Source organism: Daktulosphaira vitifoliae, unplaced genomic scaffold (genome assembly GCF_025091365.1).
Source record: "Daktulosphaira vitifoliae isolate Bord-2020 unplaced genomic scaffold, ASM2509136v1 Scaffold_1, whole genome shotgun sequence".
In the NCBI taxonomy this organism is placed as follows: domain Eukaryota; kingdom Metazoa; phylum Arthropoda; class Insecta; order Hemiptera; family Phylloxeridae; genus Daktulosphaira; species Daktulosphaira vitifoliae.
The window spans coordinates 39,843,837-39,867,436 of record NW_026099572.1 but is presented as its reverse complement, the minus strand read 5'-3'; the positions used below and the strand labels follow the sequence as shown (position 1 = coordinate 39,867,436).

Below are 23,600 nucleotides of genomic sequence, written 5' to 3'. Positions count from 1 at the left end.
AAAAAAAAACACATCATAGTAAAATTAATACCTTCTCAGCTTCGCATCGAAGCTAAAAAACACATCTTAGTAAAACCAATACCTTCTCAGCTTCGCATCGAAGCTAAAATTATGAAATTTCGGGAATAGATGAATATCGTAGCAATATATATTATCTGATGGAAAAATATAATCCTTATCGCTAATTAGTACATATTAATTAATATAATAAAAAAGCGTTATAATTGAATACTGTCTATTAACGAATAATTATAATGATAAGGATCCTCCAATTGCATTAGACTTTCAATACAATAGGAACTTTAAGGTAAGGAAGGAGACTTTAAACAACCCCTGTTCGCGTTCGTTATCATACTATTANTAGTGATGGGCATAATCGAGATATATAATCGAGATATCTCGATTATGAAAATAATCGAGATATTTCGATTATTGAAATCATATCTATTATATAATCGAGATATTCTGATTTTTTAAATAATATTGATTATTCTATAATCGAGTGATTATTTCTAATGATTTCTCGTTTATTATAAAAACAATGATTTCTTGATCTTGAAATGTATATAATCGAATAAAAGTTATTTCGAATGATGTCCATGAAACGATGAAACGAGAGAATACTATTTTTAAGTTTTTATTTAGCATAAATTATAGTCGAATTATTATTAAATTGTTGACTTCGAGTCTTCTTATTTTCAACTCGTTCAATCGCTACTCATGGCAACACCTTATCTGTCACATTTTTGGGAAGTATGTGACGATTAGAACAAAGTTTTGTCCTGAACTGGCTAAACTACTGAGTTCTGATTATATCACTAGTTGTGTATTTATGAAAAATCAATTAGGTGTGGAATCAGGTGTTTTAATTATGATGGTCAAGCCGGCTATTGCTACCTTATCTTATGTTTTTATTTTTAAATTTGTTATCGGTTTTTTTAAAATATAGGTAATAATTATTAAATAATAAAAATAACAACTTGTCTTTTATTTAAAGCATTTATTATTAATATATTATTGTTATTATTATTCCTAAATTATAGTTTAATATAATAATTATAAATAAACACCAACAAATAAAAAAAGCAAAATTAAATTAATAATTATTTACTATAGGTATATTTATTCATATTTCGAATAATTTTTCGATTCTCTAGATAAAAAATAATAGTTGATTATTCTTATCATACGAGCAGACGATTTTAACTTCGAGAGATTCACTCGATTATGAAAATGTCTCGATTACTAATCATTTGATTATCGAAATCATTCGATTATGCCCATCATTAATATTAAGCGATAAAAATAATAATGATGGTCGCCGACCATTGCAATAAACAGTTATGTTCGATCTACGTTCGTGCGCTGACAAGTCGCCGGCTTACAAGAATAATTATTACTAAGACGATACAGTCATAGTGGACTTCATAGTAGACTTTAATATTCGCATTTATTATTATTTTATTTATTTATTATACGTATTGAACGAGTTCGCAACATTTGGTCCATCGTGCCGCATCGATAAATTAGTATATAATTTAAATTTGTAAGTTTTGTTATCGCATCGTCGTCGTACGTTTGTTTCGATTAAGTGCGTAAGTGTATCGTCTAAGGTGTGTTTCGTATTTTTATTTTTTTATTTATCTTATATCCATTCGTAATTAGTTCGAGATTCGTTTAAGAATAGACTTGTAAGTTCTAATTCTCGTCTCGTGCTATTCCTGGTGTTACGGTAAAAACGCCATAATTCGTGTAACGTGTGCTATTATAGAAAAACCATTGGTTTTTTTATTCGAAACTTTATATAGTACACTCTACATTTAATGCAATAGAGCGTTATTGTAATCTAGTTATAATATTGACGATCTGTATAGATATCAACCGTTATGACAGATCAAGTACTGCTGAATATTCGTCGCGGTCAGTTCAAAAGCCATTTGTTGATAGAAAAAATGAAGAAGAAAACATTGATACCAGTCAAAAAATTTTACGGCGAGATAGGATATTGGAGGTCTGACAAGATTACGAATCAGTTCAAGCCGAAATAGAAGAACTTACTAGGATTACTGATGAAACGGGTAAGTATAGAGAAGAGATGGAAGATATTTATTTCGTCGTTTTAGCAGAATGCGATAAACTAATAAAGAAATTTTATGTATTTGATAATATCAGCATCAATGATAGTTCTCATTCCATTCAAAATGTTCCTACTACAACCAATACTATCAAAAAAAAAAATTATCGTAAAACAAATGCAGTAGCGTTATGTGTTATTATTGTAAACTAACTCATACGATTTATCGTTGTCCGTCGTTCTAAAAACTTACAGTGATTGAACGTATTCACCGTGAAGACAAAATAAAGTACGAAATTTTTTTTTTTTCATAATAAAATACATTACATTAGCATTAATTTAAGATACATATAAAAGTGTCAGACTTTCCAGAACACTTTCAAAAATTAAGTTGAAAAAGTTAAATTTTTGTAAAAAAGTTGTCATTTTAAATCCTCCCCTGTGGGCAGGTGGTAAAGGGTCAGATTTATAAAAAATATATACCAAATAATAGGTAAAGACATCAAGCATCTATGAAAAAAAATTACATTGATTTGTTCATTTTTGAAAATGTTATGGCAGTTAAAAAAAAAAAAACGGTAGCACAGTGGGGTCGCGGCATAGTGGAGACATTGCATAGTTGGGTCCAGTATAGATTTAATCTGACAGTGATTAAAATCACTATCATAAAAAACGCTTCGATGCAAATCTGTAGATAGTGTTTAATTTTAAAAAATTGATGGATAATTGCAAAAGCAACATCAACTTCTATTAAAATAAAATACAAAACTTATAATTTTCATACAAAAATAGCATATTTTTGAATATGGTAGCTATTTGCGTATAGAAGATAGGTCGTCGGGACAAATTTTTTTTTTTATTTTTTAGTACATAAAATAAGCTTTAATTTTATATATGTTTAAAGGACGCAGTATTTCCGGAACATTTTCAAAAGTTCAGTTGAAAAAGTTCTTTTTTGTACAATATTTCAAGTTTTAATCGCCCCCTATATATGGGGAAATTGTCCAATTTTAATAAAAAGTATGTCAAATGAAGGATGTACTTATAATGTATTTAGAAAAAAAAAATTGTGCTGATACATACATTTTTCGTTATAGCACTTTTAAGTTGAAACTTTAAAATCGAAAATTTTAACACAAAATTAACGTTTTTTTAACTACGGCAGCCGTTTAAATGTAGAAGAAAAAGTGTCGGGACAAATTTTTTTTTTTCATTTTATAGTACATAAAATAAGCTTTAATTTGATATATGTTTAAAGGACGCAGTATTTCCGGAACATTTTCAAAAGTTCAGTTGAAAAAGATCTATGTTTTTTACAATATTTTAAGTTTTGAACGCCCCCTATATAAGGGGAAATTGTCCAATTTTAATAAAAAGTATGTCAAATGAAAGATGTACTTATAATGTATTTAGAAAAAAAAAATTTGTGCTGATATATACATTTTTCAAAAAGTTATAGCATTTTTAAGTTGAAAATTTAAAATCGAAAATCGAAAATTTTAACACAAAAATAGTGTTTTTTTAACTACGGCAGCCGTTTAAATGTAGAAGAAAAAGTGTCGGGACAAATTTTTTTTTTTCATTTTATAGTACATAAAATAAGCTTTAATTTGATATATGTTTGAAGGACGCAGTATTTCCGAAACATTTTCAAAAATTAAGTTGAAAAAGTTAATTTTTGTAAAAAAGTTGCCATTTTAAATCCCCCCCAATGAGCAGGTTAAGTGATAGATTTTCAAAAAAATGATATCAAATGAAAGGTAAATATCTAAGGTTTTAGTATAAAAAAAAATTATGTTGATTTGTTGATTTTTCAAAAAGTTATGGAAGTTTTAAGAAAAAAAAGTGAAAAAATTTCGAAAATTAGCGATTTTTAAATTTGTAATTTTTTTGGATATTTCCCCCATTTGCGGGGAACGAGGGAATTTTTTTCAATTTTTAAGGGTAATGTCTTCAACTAGATACGATTTGTGATCTTTTGACGTATTTTTGAAAGAAATCGGTCCAGTGAGAGCTGAGAAAAAGTGGCAACAGACATAAAAAAAAAAAAACACATCATAGTAAAATTAATACCTTCTCCGCTTCGCATCGAAGCTAAAAAAATAAAAATAGTTCGGAAATTAACGATTTTTAAATTTGTAATTTTTTTGGAGGTTTTGGAAATTTTATGAGAATTAAAAAAATTATATCGTTAAGATTAATATGCAGTCAGGAAATTTTATAATTACTATTTATAGTAAATGTATCAGAAAAGTTCAATATTTTTTTGCATTTTTATCGTAATAGAAAATTTAATGTTACATCAACTATCAACGACTCAATAGACATCAAATACAATTTTTTTTTAATTGCTATCAATGTACAATATTTTATTTTATTTTTAAATTCTACTGTAGTTAGACATTACATTGTCTCGCCCAGTGGGTTGGCGACCCTCTTTTGATATTTTTCAATGCTCCATGAAAATTACAAATTTTTGTTTGTGACCAATTCATTCGGTTATTTTTTTATGATATTTGTCACCTTATTATTATGTTATTTATTCACCTTTCAAGTGTCCACGCCTAAGTGAATTTGTATGAGTCTGTTCATTATTATTTATTTAAATAGAGGTGTATTTGCATTAGCCCTATCATAATTATTATTATTTATTTTCTAATTGGAATTTTAAAACAGGTGGAGATGAACTTCAAAATACTTGCTAGCTCTGAAGCGTAATATAGATTTATTAAATCATTTGTATACATAAACATTTAAACCATAGTTTTACAATTTGATATGTAAAGAAATATGTACATTAGGGTGTCCTTTATTTTAAAAATGTTGAAAAGTCTTACCCCCAAATTTTTGTGTATACATGTAAAAAGTACCCTTAAAAAATTTCAGGTCGATCACACAACTTTTATCCGTGCCGACTTGGGGTTGAAAATCAACCGAAAGAGGTAGTATTTTAGTCTTTTGCAATTAACTTGCGAATTTGTGCTCCCACAAAAATAAACATTGAAACTAAATTGTAGTTTTAATTGTTTAATAATTTATATTCTTACGATTTTTTTTCTAAATCCATTATTTTTCTATAAAAATTATAAAAAATGTATTATTTGTTGATATTACCGAAATTGGGATATTTACAAATATTTTGTCTTATTTGGCGAATATTTTGTGAAAAAGCTTAATGTTTCATACAAAAATTGTTTAATATGAAGTTTTCTATACAAATGATTATTAATTTATTTTTTATTTGACAGTTTGTTTCATTGTTACAGATAAAATAGTTCTAAAATATTGTGATTACTAAATACGAGCTTCATGATAGCATAATTTATGAGCTGGTATAGTTGCTTATTATTACTACAACAATTACTACGTCCATGTAAAATAAAAATTCTATTGTGATCGTTGTGTTGTGTTAACTTATTGTTTATTTTTTTAATTTATAAATAGAGTGGAAATTGTAAAATGATTTTAACTGAGATAAAACGAACTCTAACAAAGGATACCACTTTAGTCGCTTGCATCGTGTATTCGATTGAATTGTTTGTTAGCGTGATTTTAATTTCTTAAAAAATATAATAATGTCCAAAACATTACGAAGTGATGATAAAATATTTTTAATAGGATCTATTCTCAAATTTTGGGATCAAAACTTCCGTCCATCCACCAAGTTATGTTAGTTTTTTTTTATAATATGAGAACTGTGAACTTAAATATTAGAGAAAGTGCAGCATTAGCTATTCGGGAGTGTAGTATTTTTTGGGAAAAAGCCCAACTCGTGCAGTTTAAAACTCTATTAATAAATTGTTAAAATTTTATGAAGAATGGCGTGCCTTACAAAAAGATTCGCAAAAAGTTGGTGAAATTTTTAGAATAAAAGAAAACGATTTTAATAATTTATTTGATATTGCACGTGCCAATGCATTAGATATAATTAAAATAGATAACGATAAACAGTTTTTAATTAACCAAAGACTTCCTGGTCAAGAAGGTTTCTTAGGTGGAATTGACCAAAACTTACAAAAAAAAGAAGATACTTCTAAAAAGCGAAAAGAAAGAGAAGCAGAAAGACTTGCATTAAGTAATAAGCAATTTCTCGAATTTTCAGGGCCTTCGAGTTCTTCCACTTTACTGAAAACACCTGATTTACAGAAAAATATAGTTTCTCCATCATCGTCATCCGATACTGATGACGAGAAATTGTGTTCTAATGCAGAAAAAGAAATAAAAAGGGGGTACAAACATTTTATTTCACCAAAACTTGTGGCTGCATTAGATAGGTGTAAATTAAGTGTACGAGATTCTGTTTATGTACTTCAAAAACTGCTGAACTGACGTCACGATGTCGATACTCTGGTTATAAATAAGTCTTCTATACACCGATGTCGTAATGCGTTACGTACAGAACGGGTTAGTTTCATAAAAAATAATTTTCAAAATAAACTCCCTTCACATATTACTGTACATTGGGATGGAAAGATTCTGTCGGCTTTAAATTCAAGAGATTCGGGTGTCGATAGACTACTAATTATTATTACCGGAAAAAATATAGAAATGTTAATTGGTATTCCACAATTAAAAAATTCAATGGAATATGAACAAGCTAACTCTGTTTATAATGCGTTACAAGATTGGGGCTTGTTGAATGGGATCGAAGCTCTGTGTTGCGATACAACCGCATCTAATACTGGGCGTTTAAAGGGCGCATGCGTATTATTAGAGCAAAAATTAGAAAAAGATATATTATACCTACCATGTCGCCACCATATTTATGAGTTGGTTTTACGTGGTGTTTTTGAAACAAGGCTACCTCAAGTAACCTCTAGCCCAGATATTCCTATATTTAAAAATTTTTAGAAGAATTGGGAGAAATTTGAATTTTCTAATATTACAACTGGAATAGAAGACGTGGAGTGTTGTTCGGCACTCCAAAACGTCTGAAATAATATTCTACAGTTTTCGCGAGATATGTTAGAAATCAAACATTACAAAGAGTTGCTTGAGCTTTCTATAATATTTTTAAATGGTGACTTAGACAAAAATATAAAAATACATCCTCCTGGAGCCATGCATCAAGCCTGTTGGATTAGTAGAGCAATTTACTGTTTAAAAATTTATTTATACCGCAAACAATACTTATTATCAACTTGTGATATAAACGCTATTCGTGATATATGTATTTTTATTATTCGATATTATTTAAAAGCCTGGTTTAGCTGTACTGAAGCGGCTAAAACTCTAGTTAACGATTTTAATTTTATAAAAAATTTTAAAATTGTACGAAAAAGAACAGCCGATCATTTTGAAAGCAGCTATAAACAAAATTTGTAACCACTTATAGTATTTAACCGAGGAAAATGCTGCTCTAGCATTTTTTGACGATACGATGCACAATGATATTAAAAAATTAATGATTGAATCGTTAAATAACGAACCAATAGCTAATATTTCTAAACGGTTTATTCTCACATCGAATGATATAACGGAATCTTTTTTAGGTAAATCGAATTAACTTTATGCCTTTTAGTTGATCATATATATAAAACTATATCATATATAAAACTCGCTTAAGACGCTCTCGCTTAAGACGCTTTCCCGCATAAGATGCCGTTTTTCATCGGTCCCTAGACATTTCCTATACTAGTTAATGTAAAAACCACCTGTTAAGACGCTCAAGTTTTCTCTGTCTAATCGGGTAAAACGCTCTTTTGTTCAGCATATTACGATAAATTTTAGTAGTTTTGTGAAATAAAAATAGAATTTTTAGTATTAAGTGCCGCTTGGGATGAAATTAAACCAGATGTAATAATAAACTGTTTTCGGAAAGCTGCATTTGGTGTGTTGAACAACTCTGAACAGGCAGATAGCTCACCTTTAAAAGAAGAGGACTTTCAACTTCTGCAAAATTTTGCGGATTATGCAACAATAGATGATGAACTCGTAACCAGTAGCACTCGGACTTTGGATGAAATAATCGTTGATACGAACTTAGTGGAGAATGAGAAAGAAGACGACGATCAAGAAGAAGAAGATCAAGACTTTCCAGTATCTACTCCTACAATTACTGCTAGTTTGCAACACCTATCGGAAATTCGGAAAGTATTATCCTCTGTTGAAAATTCCGAAGAAATGTTAGGTTGTCTTAATAAAATTGAAAACTTTCTTGCTGAAACGCATTGTCAGAACCTTAAACAATCAAAAATGGATAATTTTTTTAATAAACAATGTATTCCCCATTAAATTATGTTTAATAATAAAAAAATAAACACGATATTTCAATCACATCATTTTTTTTTTCATTCCCGCATAAGACGATTTCCCGCTTAAGAAGTTCTAGGGAGCTGGTCCCTTAAAGAGCGTCTTAAGCGAGTTTTACTGTAGTTTAATTATCATTTTTTTTTTTAGAAAAAATAGTGGCTTCTGTTTTGTCCAAAAATAGTATACAATTTTTTCATCGTTTTGGAATAAATACAGATTTTTTTAAATTGGATCCACTTTATTGGAGTGCTAATGATAGCTATTTACTTGCAAGAGAAATTGTTAATTTATTAAATATTGTGAATGACTCGACAAAGAGAGCAGTAAACCTCATGGCACTTTAACTGCTAACGATAAAAAGTCTGAATTACTATTGCATTGTGTCCAAGAACACAGACGACTTTACCCTAATTGTAATGACACGGACACGGTGTTGTCACCCGTTTGACACCCCGCGGTCGTGTCAGCTCCTTCTCAGCCACCGCTTCACTGTAAACCGGACCGTTACACACACGCGTTATCGTCGTGGTGTAAAATCCAATAAATGCCCAGCGTCGAATACCCGGCGCAATAATACATCAAGTAATTTATTAAAAATTAGAAAAAAATTTTAGAATTGAATTTTAGAAGAAAATAAAACTGGACTCACTTGAACAAATTCGTGATATTTTTTGGTATTAATGAAGAATAACGTAATTTCGATGTGCGATGTCTTAAACGCCTTAAACCCAATACTTTTTAAATAAAATATTTTTAACTTATAAAAAACGAAATAACTAAAAAATATGATTAATTTGAATTGTGATGCAGGAATAATAACATATTAACTTTTCGACTACTCAGCCTACAACATCGATCATTCAAAACTAGAAGGTGTTCATGGAATTCATTTATTTTCAAATTCATCAACAGTAAGTACAGGCAGCTGTAAATTACCACATGAATTAATATAAAAAACATAAAATTAAATAAAGCATTAAAAATAAAAAATAAAATAAAAAACTTTTTCATTAAGTATATATTTAAAAAAATGTATGAACTATAACTAATTATACTTTTGTACTTAAAATAATAAAATTAAATGTTATAAAAGAAGTTGTATGAATAAATCAATGATCATCTTGTTAATATTTTTCTAAAAATTTGAATATATTATGAAAAAAACAATTATTGTACAATTAGTGTCTGGTATATTTTGCAATCTCTAAAAATATGTCTCATTAACAGAAGACATTGTTATCCAATTATATAGAACTACAAATTAAAAAACGGTAGCACAGTGGGGTCGCGGCATAGTGGAGACATTGCATAGTTGGGTTCAGTCTAGATTTAATCTGACAGTGATTAAAATCACTATCATAAGAAACGCTTCGATGCAAATCTGTAGATAGTGTTTAATTTTAAAAAATTGTTGGATAATTGCAAAAGCAACATCAACTTCTATTAAAATAAAATACAAAACCCATAATTTTCATACAAAAATAGCATATTTTTGAATATGGTAGCCATTTGCGTATAGAAGATAGGTCGTCGGGACAAATTTTTTTTTTTCATTTTGTAGTACATAAAATAAGCTTTAATTTTATATATGTTTAAAGGACGCAGTATTTCCGGAACATTTTCAAAAATTAAGTTGAAAAAGTTATTTTTTGTAAAAAAGTTACTATTTTAAATCCTCCCAGTGAGCAGAATAAGTGTTAGATTTTCAAAAAAAATTATATCAAATGAAAGGGAAATATCTAAGGTTTCAATACAAAAAAATATTATTTTTATTTGTTCATTTTTGAAAAAGTTATGGCAGTTTTAAGTACAAAAAACATCCCGATAAAAGGTAATTTTTATCGCAAACATTACATTTTTTTTTAAATTTTCGACAGCCATTTGCACATAGAAGATAAGATGTCGGGACAAATTTTTTTTTTTCATTTGATAGTATATAACATAACCTTTAATTTGATATATGTTTAAAGGACGCAGTATTTCCGGAACATTTTCAAAAATTAAGTTGAAAAAGTTAGTTTTTGTAAAAAAGTTGCTACTTTAAATCTCCCCCAATGAGCAGGTTAAGTGTTAGATTTTCAAAAAAATGATATCAAATGAAAGGTAAATATTTAAGGTTTTAGTATAAAAAAAAATTATGTTGATTTGTTGATTTTTCAAAAAGTTATGGAAGTTTTAAGAAAAAAAAGTGAAAAAATTACGAAAATTAGCGATTTTTAAATTTGTAATTTTTTTGGATATTTCCCCCATTTGCGGGGAACAAGGGAATTTTTTTCAATTTTTAAGGGTAATGTCTTCAACTAGATACGATTTGTGATCTTTTGACGTATTTTTGAAAGAAATCGGTCCTATGAGAGCTGAGAAAAAGTGGCAACAGACATAAAAAAAAAAAAAACACATCATAGTAAAATTAATACCTTCTCCGCTTCGCATCGAAGCTAAAAATTGGCCATTTATAATTTTGTAAAACAATTTTATTAAAATGTTTTAATTTACTTATTTAACTTATGAATTTATGAGTATTAGTCATTAAAAATAAAACAATTTTTATTATTTCACATTAGAATCTTAATGAAAAAGAGAGTATTGATAATCTTGAAAATTCCTGAGTCTAGTTCTTCAGTACCATCTACATCCACAATGTCATCAGAAACTCTTGTTTCTACCCAATCTTCTTCATCAAATGCTTTTTTAGTTATGAAAGCTTCGAGTGGAAAGAGTAGACAAACTTCTGTTGTAGGTTATTTACTTAAAAAATTAACAGTAGATGCTAAAAAAATTGGATTAAACACTTTTAAAACTGTTTGTGAACAATTTTCAACCTTTTAAAATATTAGAAAATTCCGGTTTTAAACAATTTGTCAAGGCTCTAAATCCACATTATGAACTTCCAAATCGATATATAATATCAAAAGAGCATATACCAGCCATGTATGAAAAGTGTTTAGGAGAAATGAAAGTATTGACGGCAAATGTTGAAAGTGCTTGTTTAACCACTGATTGTTAGACATCCTGAAATAATGAAAGTTTTTTGGCTATTATAGTTTAAATTAACGTCTGTACTCCTAGGTTGTCATTCATTCAGCTCTAATCATACTGGATAATCTTGTATAAGAAATTAGATGAATTTTAGAATTATGGAATTTGAATGACAAAATTACATTTTCTGTGTCTGATAATGCAAGTAATATTAAACATGCTTTAAATATGTTAGGATTCAAAAACAGGGGGTGTTTTGTACATACATTGACTTTGATAGTCCAGTCGGTCCTCACTTAAGAAGAAGATCTAATAAACAAAGTAAAGCAAATTGTAAGTCACTTTAGAAGAAGTACAGTAGCTAATAACGCTTTCCCTAACCACCGTATTATCTGGATATGTGTTATCAACAAAAGGCGTAAAAACTACGACATAGTAAAAAATGAGACATGATAGGCCTATACAAGTAGTACTTGAAAGAATAATGCCAGGGAAAAAAGTAAGAAGAAGACCTAGAGTATATTTCATATCACAGATATGTGGAAAACTGACCTAAAATATGTTGATATTAAAAGGAAAATAGAAGACAGGAATGATTGGAGGAGAATTGTAGAAAGGTAACACCAGTCGGAAGACTGTGAAACCTGAAGAAGAGTAAAAAATAATAATTTTGTTCGAGTCTTTGAAAGATTATCTGGTTGTACGCTGTAGAACTGGTCATTACTGATATAAGCCAGTGAAACTGAAAATATTTTCAATAAATATTTGGTTAGTTATAATGAAAAACTTTGAACACGAATTGAATATTTCGAGAATTTATATAAATGATTTTCCTGTAACTTTGGTTACGATAAAAAACCTTAAATATTTTAAAAAAAAATTTTGGTAGTTTAATGTATTTTATTTTTTAAGCAGTTTGTTTTGCTGAGAATGTCAAACGATTTGGATTTTAGCATTACAGTCAACGAAATCACCGAAAAGGCGGCTGCCATACGTGATCCACAATTAGTTGTTATTATCGAAAAGTGGGTGGCCAAACTTGTGTCCGATCCACGTGGACTAAATGAACTCAATCATTTAAAACTCTTAAAGCATATGATATCTAATAATAGGATAGGGCCACCTTTTATACGGATGCCACCCGTTGGCAAGTTATTGCCTTTGAGCAGATATGTCAATCGACTTTGTAGTAGACCATTACCGTGGACACGATTTTCTGACACCGGCGATTGGAAAATTACTTCATACAGTAGAGCGGTACAAACGGCGAACGATGCCCAATTGTCGACAACGACATCTTTACCAAAAAGTGATGGTCATTTATCAGGAGGCGGTTGTTCATGTGGCGGTAAAACTAAAGTTCAACCACTACCTGTAAATGATAACGATGTGTGTAATCCGTGTTTGGACAGTGTACTGCAAAACGCAGAAAAGATGTGTTTAAATTTTGCAGACGATTACAAGGATTTACTGGATGAGTGTCTAATACCCATGTTCACCGATGCCGAACGTAAAGCAGCTGGAACAGAATTATTAGCCGTTTTAAAAAAAGTAAACTCTTCAACTACTCTTCAAGATTTTTATTTTCAGGTAGTACAAAAATTATTTAAATTACAAAAAAAATGTATAAAATAATACATTTTTAATGAGATAATTTAAATTTTAAATGCCTATACCTCTTAAAAAATGCCCAGGTATCACAATTAACATGTGATAAAGGGGAGATGCTCATGAAAGTTGCAAATAATATGATAGCTGATTTCGAAGTTTTTGTGGCTGATGTTTTTGAAAGTAGAGCACAACATATAAGCGATGGATTAGCAAAAGAACAGTTAGCCATTAATGAAAAGTACACATTCCTTTGTCGACGTACACTGAACCGAGCTACGATGGCAATGGATTATCTGAAGGCAGCGATACCAACGTTCAATTGGGAAAAGTATCAAGCTGATCCAAATATGTTTATGCATAAAGCGATAGCTACTCATTTCGAATTTGGAAGTAAAAGTGGACCAGCTGGAGATGACGAATTACAATCGCAGATGACTGATGAAGAAGACGATGATCCTCATCATACAACCAACAAAAAGTTGTTGTACAAGCTAAATTGGTTGCGCACTGAAGTTAATCGATCAGATTGTGAATGTCAAGCTATGTATGAACAACAAAAATGCTTAACAAATAGCTTGTCTGAATATAACGCTAAACTATCCTCTATCCAATGCAAATCTTCTGTTGAAATCGGACGACTTAAGGACGAACTGACGTTGCTAAGGCAACAGTCATCCAACCAATCCATTACCATAGACCGACTTATGGGAACAATACAATTGGCAATGAAAAATAAATCTGTTGAAGGCACAGTTAATAGCTCATGATTGTGTAATTTTTATTACATATAATCAGTCTTGGGTAGTATTCCAAATAATGAATTTTGAATACTCATACAGTATTTTGAGTACTACCTCATATATTTAAAAAAAATATTTATTTTCCTAATATTAAATCATGAAAAATATCATTTTTCTTGATTAAAATTGATAATAATTTTCATGTTCTAGGGAGATAATCAATTTTTCTGGTAATAACCTAAATATTTATATACATTAATTAGTGAACTTTTAGTGTATAGTTGACTAATAAATAATAGTACGATATGGTAGAAATTTTTAAAGCGTTAAATAACATTAACTTAGCGGCAATTAAAGTGGTAATATTATGATTTTTTTTATTGGATGCTTAGAGTTGTATGTAGTAGTTTAATCTACGGCGTTTTCGTCGAATCATGAAATTTACAATTTTTAAATGTAAGTAAGAGTCACTTAAATTAAAAATATTTTTATTTTCTAAATATCGATGTTGGCAAAATGGTTCTTGTAATTACTGGTATGTTGATTTAAATAGCGCCAGCTTATATAATACTTATTTCTTAATATTTCTTCAAATATGTTTCTATTAAAATATAAAATTAGTATCATTATAAGGAATAATATATGGACCTAATATATATATATATATATAATATGTTATTTATTAACTTGCAAAGCTTAGAACGTATTCATTTTACTATGATGTTTTTTTAATTTATGTCTGTCACCACTTTTTTCAGTTCTCCCTAAAAAAAGTTCTCCTTTATCAAAAAAAAAAGTTACTTAATCAATTTTCTCTATGATGACAATTAAAAATAGGTAAGTAGGTATGTGATGCTTATCAGTGGAGTATTTCGATAACATATATAAGCGCCTCCTTCTGTAAACAAGCAAAGATAATAATTCCTTTCACCCTTGTCCCACAAATTAGATTTAATATTTCTATATTTTTGAATAACTAATCAACTATATTTCAAATCCCTCCACACTATATTCAAAAATATCTAAACCAAAAAAAATAAAAGGGAAGGGGTATCGAATATAAAAAATTATCCTTTTTCTCAGACTATGTTGTTCGAGGGTCTATATTTGTTAACATTAATTTGCAAGCTGATTTTGAATGCTCTTACCTGAGTTTTTAGCTATCCTTCAGACGTACTGAATAATGATAGAAAAGAATGCAAAGTCAGTCAGTTTTTGATGAAAAAAATAATATATTTAATGTAACTTTATATATAATTATATAAAATAATTGTAATGATTGGAAGGTAATTACGTCACGTGAAATTTACGGAGAGATATTATTCTTAATTAATAAGCACAACCTTCAATATTAATAAATATACTTATAATTATTCTGCAGTGTTAAATTAATGTAGCTTGCGAAAATCAGGCGATGAAAGTGACGTGTTCGTATGAGAGTTCGATCGAAACTGGTCGAGTGCGTCCATCTCTGGGAATCTCCTGGTGTCCTCCTTGTAACCCATTCCAGAGACGCACATATTCATCATCCGGCTTTCATTTCCTTCCCATTTTTTAGGAATTTCATGATTTTTTTTACATTGAAAAAGGGTTCTTTGACTGAAAATAATAAATGGAAACATTTGATTTTCGAAGGGTGCACGTGCGGTGAAAAAGAAGAGCGGATGACTTTGGCGTAATTGTGTCAACCATGTGTTTTGATGTGTTTAAGAACAGAAAATATTGACTGTGTATAGTATTTGTTGTGAGAAGTATTGTGTAATAGGATAGAATCTTTGTTTGTGTTGAGAGATGAAAGGAAAGAGAAAGAAATAGTGTTTTTAAGTAAAGGGCGTATTACAAGAACAAGAAAACTGAATCACTCTTAGGTAACAAGAAAAATTTTTTTAGTATTTTAAACAATATAAATATTGAAAAATTCTCAAAAGATTTGGTAAGAACTTAAAATATTTCTATTTTTATGATTATAACATAATTTACATTTTTTTTAATAGTCTGAAGAAATATTCCCTGATATTTGTTTCATGGAAGATTATCCTGTTCAATACGAAAAAGAATCATCCCATAAATATTCCATAATCGATTGTGCTTAACATCCACTGTGAGCGAAAGATATGGTGATTATTTTATTTATAACACTTGTTATGTTAAAAAAAAAAAATTTGTATGTTGATTCGTTTGTTGAATCGATGAAGAATAATTATATTCTGGCTTACAACCGTGGAAAAATTCATCTATAGGGGAGAATTTGATTGAGGTAATTACTCAAGAAAAATAATGAATAATGTAAACTCTATGATGATGTCTCACTAAAATTCACAACCGTTAGAAAATTCAAGTATAAGGGATAGTCTGATGGAGTTAATTGCTCAAGATAAATTGGAGCATATTGTAAAATCTTTGGATGATGATAATAATAATGAAATAAAACGTAAGTAAAAATAATTTGAGCATTATAGTAACATATACTTAATAATAATAATAATAATAATGGTTGTAATAATAATTATAAATTTAAGAAACGGCACGTGTTGGAACAATGATTTTTACGATGAAAAAAGAGAAGTAAGAAATTAGCAGCAGATTTGATAACTCTCAAGGCGATGGAAGAGTATGAAAAAACAAAAATAAAAAATGTTTACAATGATAATTATTTATTTAAATAAATGTAAAAATAATAACATGATTTACAATTGTAAATTTTCACAAATTATAATATAAAAATTACCATTGTAAATATGTTGATTTTAAGTTACATAGATTAAACTACCTTGTGTACTTTACTAGTCATTGCGTTGTACTCTAAAATTTTATCGTGTAATATAAGACAATTTGCTGACGTATGGTTTGGTATAGAAATATTGGTTTCGAATTCAATTCGGACATCTACGGGAGCACTTTTAATTATTTCATTCTGTTTTGAGCAATCAGTTGCTCTCAGAGTAATCTTTGAATTCTTCTTTAGTTAAAATAGGATCACTATTATCAATATTGTAGAAACTATCTTGATATGTTGAATACATTTGATATAACGCTGAATATTTATCATTGTCAAAATCAATATTCAATCTGTTATATGGATAAAATTCTGAATTTAAAAAATTTTGAGTGATGATACAGAACAGTGATCGAATCGGCTCATATCTGCAGATATATTGTTTTTACGTGTAGTTTGAACGCTATAATCATATATCTAGGTTTTTCAGTACGTGTAGATGTCTTCATGGCATTTATATTTTAATGCATTAATATCCACGCTGGAACTATGCAATATAAGTTCTTGTCCAGAATTTATTATAATTTTTACATTTAAATTTTTTGTAACATCATTCACTGCTTTAATTATATTTACAGCAACACCGACTAACGATACGAGAGCAGAAAGACCGTCGAAAATAGAAATCAAGGGTAACGCTCCACCGAATTTTTGTATTTTTATAGTTGCAAGAGTAGTAGGTTTTCGGGTCGAATCATTGAATGTTTTTTAGCCGCTGCGAGTGCAATGATACTCGCTTTATTTGCAATTTTACCCTTCATTTTACGCATTGCTTTTCGACTCGAACTGACTAACAAGTTAAAATTTATTCCCATTACTAAGTTTCGCATTCATTATATTCGTTCCCAAGCTCGGTTTTGTAAAATTTAATTGGCTTTATGTTGATTTTTAATGATCTTATATTTGTTGTACGCTATATCGTGATCGCGAGCTGTTGAAGAAATCAACTGATTTTTACCGAAATCGCCACGAGATAATCGTATTTCCAATCGCATACCGGGTCTTAGGTATTAATAAGTTGGCCAATGAACTTCTACAGGGAGATTATTTATAGAGAATTAATTATACCGTAACCGCAATTATTGTTGTTTGATCGTCGATGTCGAATCATCGTTTAAAAATGCAGATGTTTTGCATCAAATTTTTATACGTGATGTTTTTTGAAGTGCAAACGTGTAAGTTACCTATTTCCAAAGTAGGGTAATATAGGGGATTTTGGTTCCCCCCGCTTCACCCACCCACCACACCTCAAGTGGTGTGGGTGAAGAGGTGTGGAGGGGGGAATAAATCCAACGTAAACTAACATAATGCAATAGGAGAGAGAACATCGAAACCCAACGTAAACTAACCTAAGGCAGGTGAGGAACCTCTCCTCTTCCACCAAGTCTTATGTAGGGGGGTAATGAAACACGACGTTAACTAACACAACTTGTCGCGCACCTAAATTATGCTCGGACATATAGTATATACGTAATATCGTTTTTTTTGACGAAAAAAAAAATGCATTTTCCAGGTAAGCTATACGGTTACGGTGAAAAGTATGAATTTTAAACGTCGAATCCGCTATTTTGATATGCGACATGCATATATTTAGATAAAGTCTGTACGTAAAATGTTAATTTTACCTAATTTGTAAAAAAAAAAATTAGTTCGAAACATTGTGTGCCAGATGGCTGTATTGATGATTACACTATAGCACTCGAGATAAATACAGCAGATGGCTTAACGCGGTGTCGATGTCGCCGTCAATTACATTAATTGTTAATATACGATCTATAAGTTTGACCGTTATTGGTATAGTGAATAATAAATCAGTATTTTTTTTTTTTGTCGACAATATATAATAATGACGACTGTTAGAGTTTTCTTATAGCAAAACACATTTTTAAATAAACACTACTACTACCGCCGCCGACGACGACGATAATAATTGCTGGAACATATATTCTAATGATTATAATATTATTATTATAATTGTAATACACTTATCGATTAATGTCATACATATTTTTGTCTGAATTATTACACGTATCCCTCTCAATGTTATAAATAATTACTGTATTTAACAACTTTAATTAATTATTTTTAATTAAGTAATAGTCTCGACTGGACGGATTGCATTCTTGTTCCGTCAACGCATTTGAGACGGCAGAAGGTCATAATTTTTACAAAGGCAGCTGTTTTAAATCCTAATGACAAATATGTATAAACGTTACACATTACATTACACTGAATTTTTTCACGCTATTATAAATAACGATTCAATTTATCAACACTGGTGCTGCGGATAATACAGTAACAAACCGTATTTATAAAGACGTTACTAAAGATTTTATTCACTCTTTGATTAAGCATTAATAACGGCTCGCTAAAACATTGCTTAAAAATATTCTGTTAAATGTATACAAGTACTAGTATTTTTTTTATTTAAATTTAAAATCGAATAACAATGGCTGATGTACATTTTACTGGTGCTGCACAAGGTAAGTTTTTATATTTTTGATTGAATATTTCGATATTTTCGATACACAAATTGTTTTATACACATTTTTTCATAGCCACCTCTTCCACGATTGTTCTACACCATCATTCGATTAAACGTAAGGCTAACAACAGTAGGGTAAAATCGAAAAGGTTGTGTATACAATTGCCGGACGCGAAAAATTTCATCGAGATTGATTCCGCATTGGAGAGGGGAGTCGTTTGGTTTTATCGGAAAAACGTGAAAAATTTCGCGAGCTATCGAGATTTTCTACGTATTGTTAAATCTGAGCTGGTTGCCAAACTCGATGGAATCGCAGCTGTTCAAATTGGAGGCTTCTTACGATATATCGCGATCGGAAGCACCGCCCAAGGACTGTGCCTTCAAGACACGGGCTAGAGTGTTGTTGTCCGACACGGACATTGTAGGTGCGGTCAATGACGATTTCGAGATTATGCTCGCTGAGGGAGACGTATACTCAGGTAGGGATAGCGGATTCACGCTAGCGCATATCGACAGACTCATGCTCAGCGTATACAAGTATACGACCCTCGCCGGCTCATCATATATTCTAGTCCCACCCGAAATTTTCCATAGAAGAGCAATCATCAACCCACAAAACATCGATCAGTCCTGTTTCAAGCGGCCATTTTGGGGAGACACGTTGGGGTTAATAATAATACGCGTGTTAATCAAAAATATTTTAACGAGGAACACAGGTATGATTTCACAGGATTGACGTCCCCCACACCTGTGTCCCAAATTAAAATATTTGAACGGCTTAACCCTAACGTGTCCGTCAGCGTGTACGGCTTGGAACGGGACGACGTTAAGATGAAGTGGTCGGTGTATCCATTAAGAGTCACCGACCAAGAACAACAAAATCATTTTGACCTGTTGTATATCGGTGACTCTGACAAGTATCATTACGCGTACATTTCAGATTTTTCGAGGCTCGTGCGCAGCCAAAAAACTAAACACAAATGTCGCATATACACTTGCAGACGTTGCTTCACTAGCTTTGATGATCAACCTAAGAAACATATTCTTCGAGGTCAACAAGCGTTGGAGCAACTCAAGTTAATATGCGGCAAGAATAAACCAATTTTTCCTGTTATGCCGGCAGAGGGTAGTAAGGTCGCCTTTGACGCGTGGGTAAAGACGCAACTGTTACCGTTTGGCATTTACGCTGATTTTGAGGCCTTGCTGGAGCAAACAGACAATCGTATAGGTGCCTATACTAGGACTGTGCACACACACCATCCTATGAGCTACGGGTTCATGGTAAAAACATCGGACGTTGTGCCCTCCAAGCTCCTCGAACTCTACAGTATACCGCAATCACCGGTAATATACCGTGACTCTGAGGATCGCGAANATATACCGTGGCTCTGAGGATCGCGAAGAGGTCGCCAAGGCATTCGTAATGGCTGTAACGGAAGTGACGCGCAACATTTCCAAATTGTTGCGTAAAACTAACGTTCCCATCCGAATGTCTGTCGATGATGTGCGCAGGCATGGGGAAAAAATGCTATGCGACTTATGTCGCACGGCATTCAAGGATTCCAACCCCAAAGTCGCAGACCACTGCCATCTATCGGGCCGATTCAGATAGACGTTGTGCAATGCGTGTAACCTGAAAGTGAAGACTGTTAACTTTATGTCGTGCTTCTTGCACAATCTTTCGGGTTACGACNAAGACGGTCAATTTTGTGCCGTGCTTCTTGCACAATCTTTCGGGTTACGACGCGCATTTCATCGTCACTGAATTGGGGTACGACGACCAAAGGATTTCGGTCATACCGAATTCCGAGGAGAAGTATATTTCGGTCACGAAACACGTGACCAATAACTTCTCCATACGGTTTGTCGACACCTTCCGGTTCATGGCCTCCTCCCTGTCCACCTTGGCCGGTAACCTAATGACACCCGATTTCGTTAAATTCCGGGAAACGGCCAAGGTGTTCCGCCCGGAAGATGTGCCGTTGGTTACGCGTAAAGGCGTATACCCTTATGAGTACACTGATAGTTGGGCTAAATTGGACGAAACGATACTACCACCCCGCGACGCTTCCTATAGTCAGTTGAATGAGACGAATATCGATGACGACGACTATAGACACGCCACAGAGGTGTGGAACCGTTTCAGCTGCTTAACCCTCGGTGAGTACAGCGACCTATACCTAAAGATCGACGTGCTGTTGTTGGCTGACGTTTTTGAGAATTTTGCGACATTTGTACTATAACATACAATTTAGACCCGGCACACTATTATACCGCACCGGGTTTTAGCTTCGATTGTATGTTGAAGTACACCAGGGCGAAGCTGGAGCTCTTAAACGACTACGACATGCTACTGATGGTGGAACAGGGTATTCGTGGTGGGCTGGTGCAGGCCGTCAATCACTATGCCAAGGCTAATAATCCAAAGACACCGGATTACGATTCGACAAAACCAGACTCATGGATCGTCTACCAAGACTGTAAGTATTATATATAAGTGTAATAAATGAGAGATAATTAAAGAAAGTTAAAAATAATTACAGGCAATAACCTGTACGGTTGGGCTATGAGTCAGCCCATGCCGTACGGAGGCTTCCGGTGGTATGAAGGAGCAGATCCTCTGACCGACCTTCAATTGCTTCCGGACACTGGTAATACGGGGCGTATATATGAAGTGGATGTATCGTATCCAGAAGAGCTGCATGACGAGCACAACGACTTGCCGTTCTTGCCTGGCAACGATGTACCACCGGGTTCCAAAGAGACCAAACTCATGGCCACTTTGAAACCCAAACAACGGTACGTTGTACACTATGTCAACTTGAAACAGGCGATTGCACACGGACTGCAAGTCGATAAAGTATATACATCGTACCTAGAGCTATTAGTTATGATATTAATATGCTTGTCACACAGGTGCACCGCGTTTTAGAGTTTCAATAAAGTGCTTGGTTGAAACCGTACATTGAGTTGAACACTGAAATGCGGAAACAGGCGGCAAATGCTTTTGAAATAGCATTTTTCAAATTAATGAATAATGCCGTCTTTGGTAAGTGCACGCTCTTGTTGCACTAACAGTTGTGGGTTATTCGATAAACATTTACATTTTATTGGGAAAACCATGGAGAACATGCGGAAACGCATCCGTATTGAGCTAATCTCCAGTCCCGAACGTCTAAGCAAGCTCGTAAACCAACCAAACTTCAACGACTGTATCAAATACGATGAAAGCTTGTGCGCCTTCATAATGGACACAAAGATTGTCAAGTTTATCAAACCAATATACGTCGGTTAAGCAGTGCTTGACATTAGCAAGTCGCTAATGTACAAGTACTTCTACGACGTATTAAAACCTCATTATGGTGACGCAATCAGCCTGGTTTACATGGATACTGGTGAGTACAACCGTACAGCAGAAATATTTTTACTATATTTATATATTTTTAATTTTTTTTTTCAGACTCCTTCATATACCTGCTCAGAGTCAGAGACTTTTACCAGGATTTAGCCGACAGTCCTGATTTACTAGTGCACGTGGACGCATCTAGCCTGCCCAAGGTTCACCCTAGTTACTCGACCTCGAGGAAGAAGACGCCTGGTCTGTTTTCAGACGAGACCGGCGGCCTCGCCCTTTTTGAGATCGCTGCACTTCGTTCAAAGTGCTATGCATTTGACATGGAAGGCAGCGAACTCATCAAGTCTAAGGGGATCCGCGGACACGTCATCCGCAACCATCTGTCTTTGGACGATTACAAACGATGTTTGTTTGAAGACGATAACGATGGCGACGATGCGTCAAAACGAGCATTGGCCAGAGAGAATGCCCGTGTAGTCATCGGAGCCGTACGTGATGGTGAGATTCTACCGACATTATCATTACCGTACACTCCGTACCGACAGAACGTGTCAATTCGTTCTTTCGAGCACGAGGTACGCACTTTAAGTACAACCAAGTTGACGCTAACCGTTAACCGTTTCGACGATAAGCGCTACACGCTCGACAACAGAGTTGACACGCTGGCTTACGGTCATTATGCCATTCCACCGGAAGAAATTTGATCAACATTATTTTTTATAATAGTAATAAGATTGTAAAATTCTTTAAATATCCATTATGACAAATGTAAAATATATTGTATGCTTAATCGTGTAATTGAATTTTATGATAAGGTTTTTTGTAAATATAAGTGTTGTATATATAGTTGTAAATATAGTTTTAAGATTTTTTAATGTAATATTTTACTGAATTAAAATTGTAAATAAATGTAATTTAGAATTCATATTATAATAAATGGTTAATAAATATCTATTTTTATAATTAAAACAAAAATATTTACCCATTTTGTATTTTGATAATACCAGATTATTAAACAATAGGTATTAATAACCTATAGTAAGTACTATTCGTATTTTAGAAATATAAATATTTTATTTTAGTATAATCATTAATATACATTTTATGTATATTGTATTTTATGTATATATCTCCTGGAGGGTGTCACCCACAGCCTCAGNGCCGATCGCCCCTCTCCTGGAGGGTGTCGCCCACAGCCTGCGGGGCAGACGTTCCTCGGGTCTGCGGGGTGGCAGGGACGAACTCGTCGCCGGGGACTTTAACGCTAAGTCCCCGGTATGGGGATCCGCTTCGGCGGACCGGCGTGGCGACGAACTGTTGGACGTCAT

General features: G+C 32.2%; 2 protein-coding genes across 2 annotated transcripts; both read left to right on the top strand.

Annotated features, from left to right (window-relative positions):
• The first annotated feature begins 12,235 nt into the window (after positions 1 to 12,235).
• On the top strand, positions 12,236 to 13,683 carry LOC126893564 (uncharacterized). Its single transcript, XM_050663891.1, has 2 exons — positions 12,236 to 12,895; positions 13,000 to 13,683. The coding sequence occupies exons 1-2, from the start codon at positions 12,236 to 12,238 to the stop codon at positions 13,681 to 13,683; spliced, it is 1,344 nt and encodes a 447-aa protein (XP_050519848.1).
• Positions 13,684 to 21,237: 7,554 nt separating this feature from the next.
• Positions 21,238 to 22,773, top strand: LOC126894871 (uncharacterized). The gene is made up of 3 exons (XM_050666176.1): positions 21,238 to 21,397; positions 21,461 to 21,716; positions 21,834 to 22,773. Exons 1-3 carry the CDS (start codon positions 21,265 to 21,267, stop codon positions 21,847 to 21,849), a joined length of 405 nt encoding a protein of 134 aa, XP_050522133.1. The 5' UTR covers positions 21,238 to 21,264; the 3' UTR covers positions 21,850 to 22,773.
• Positions 22,774 to 23,600: the final 827 nt, after the last annotated feature.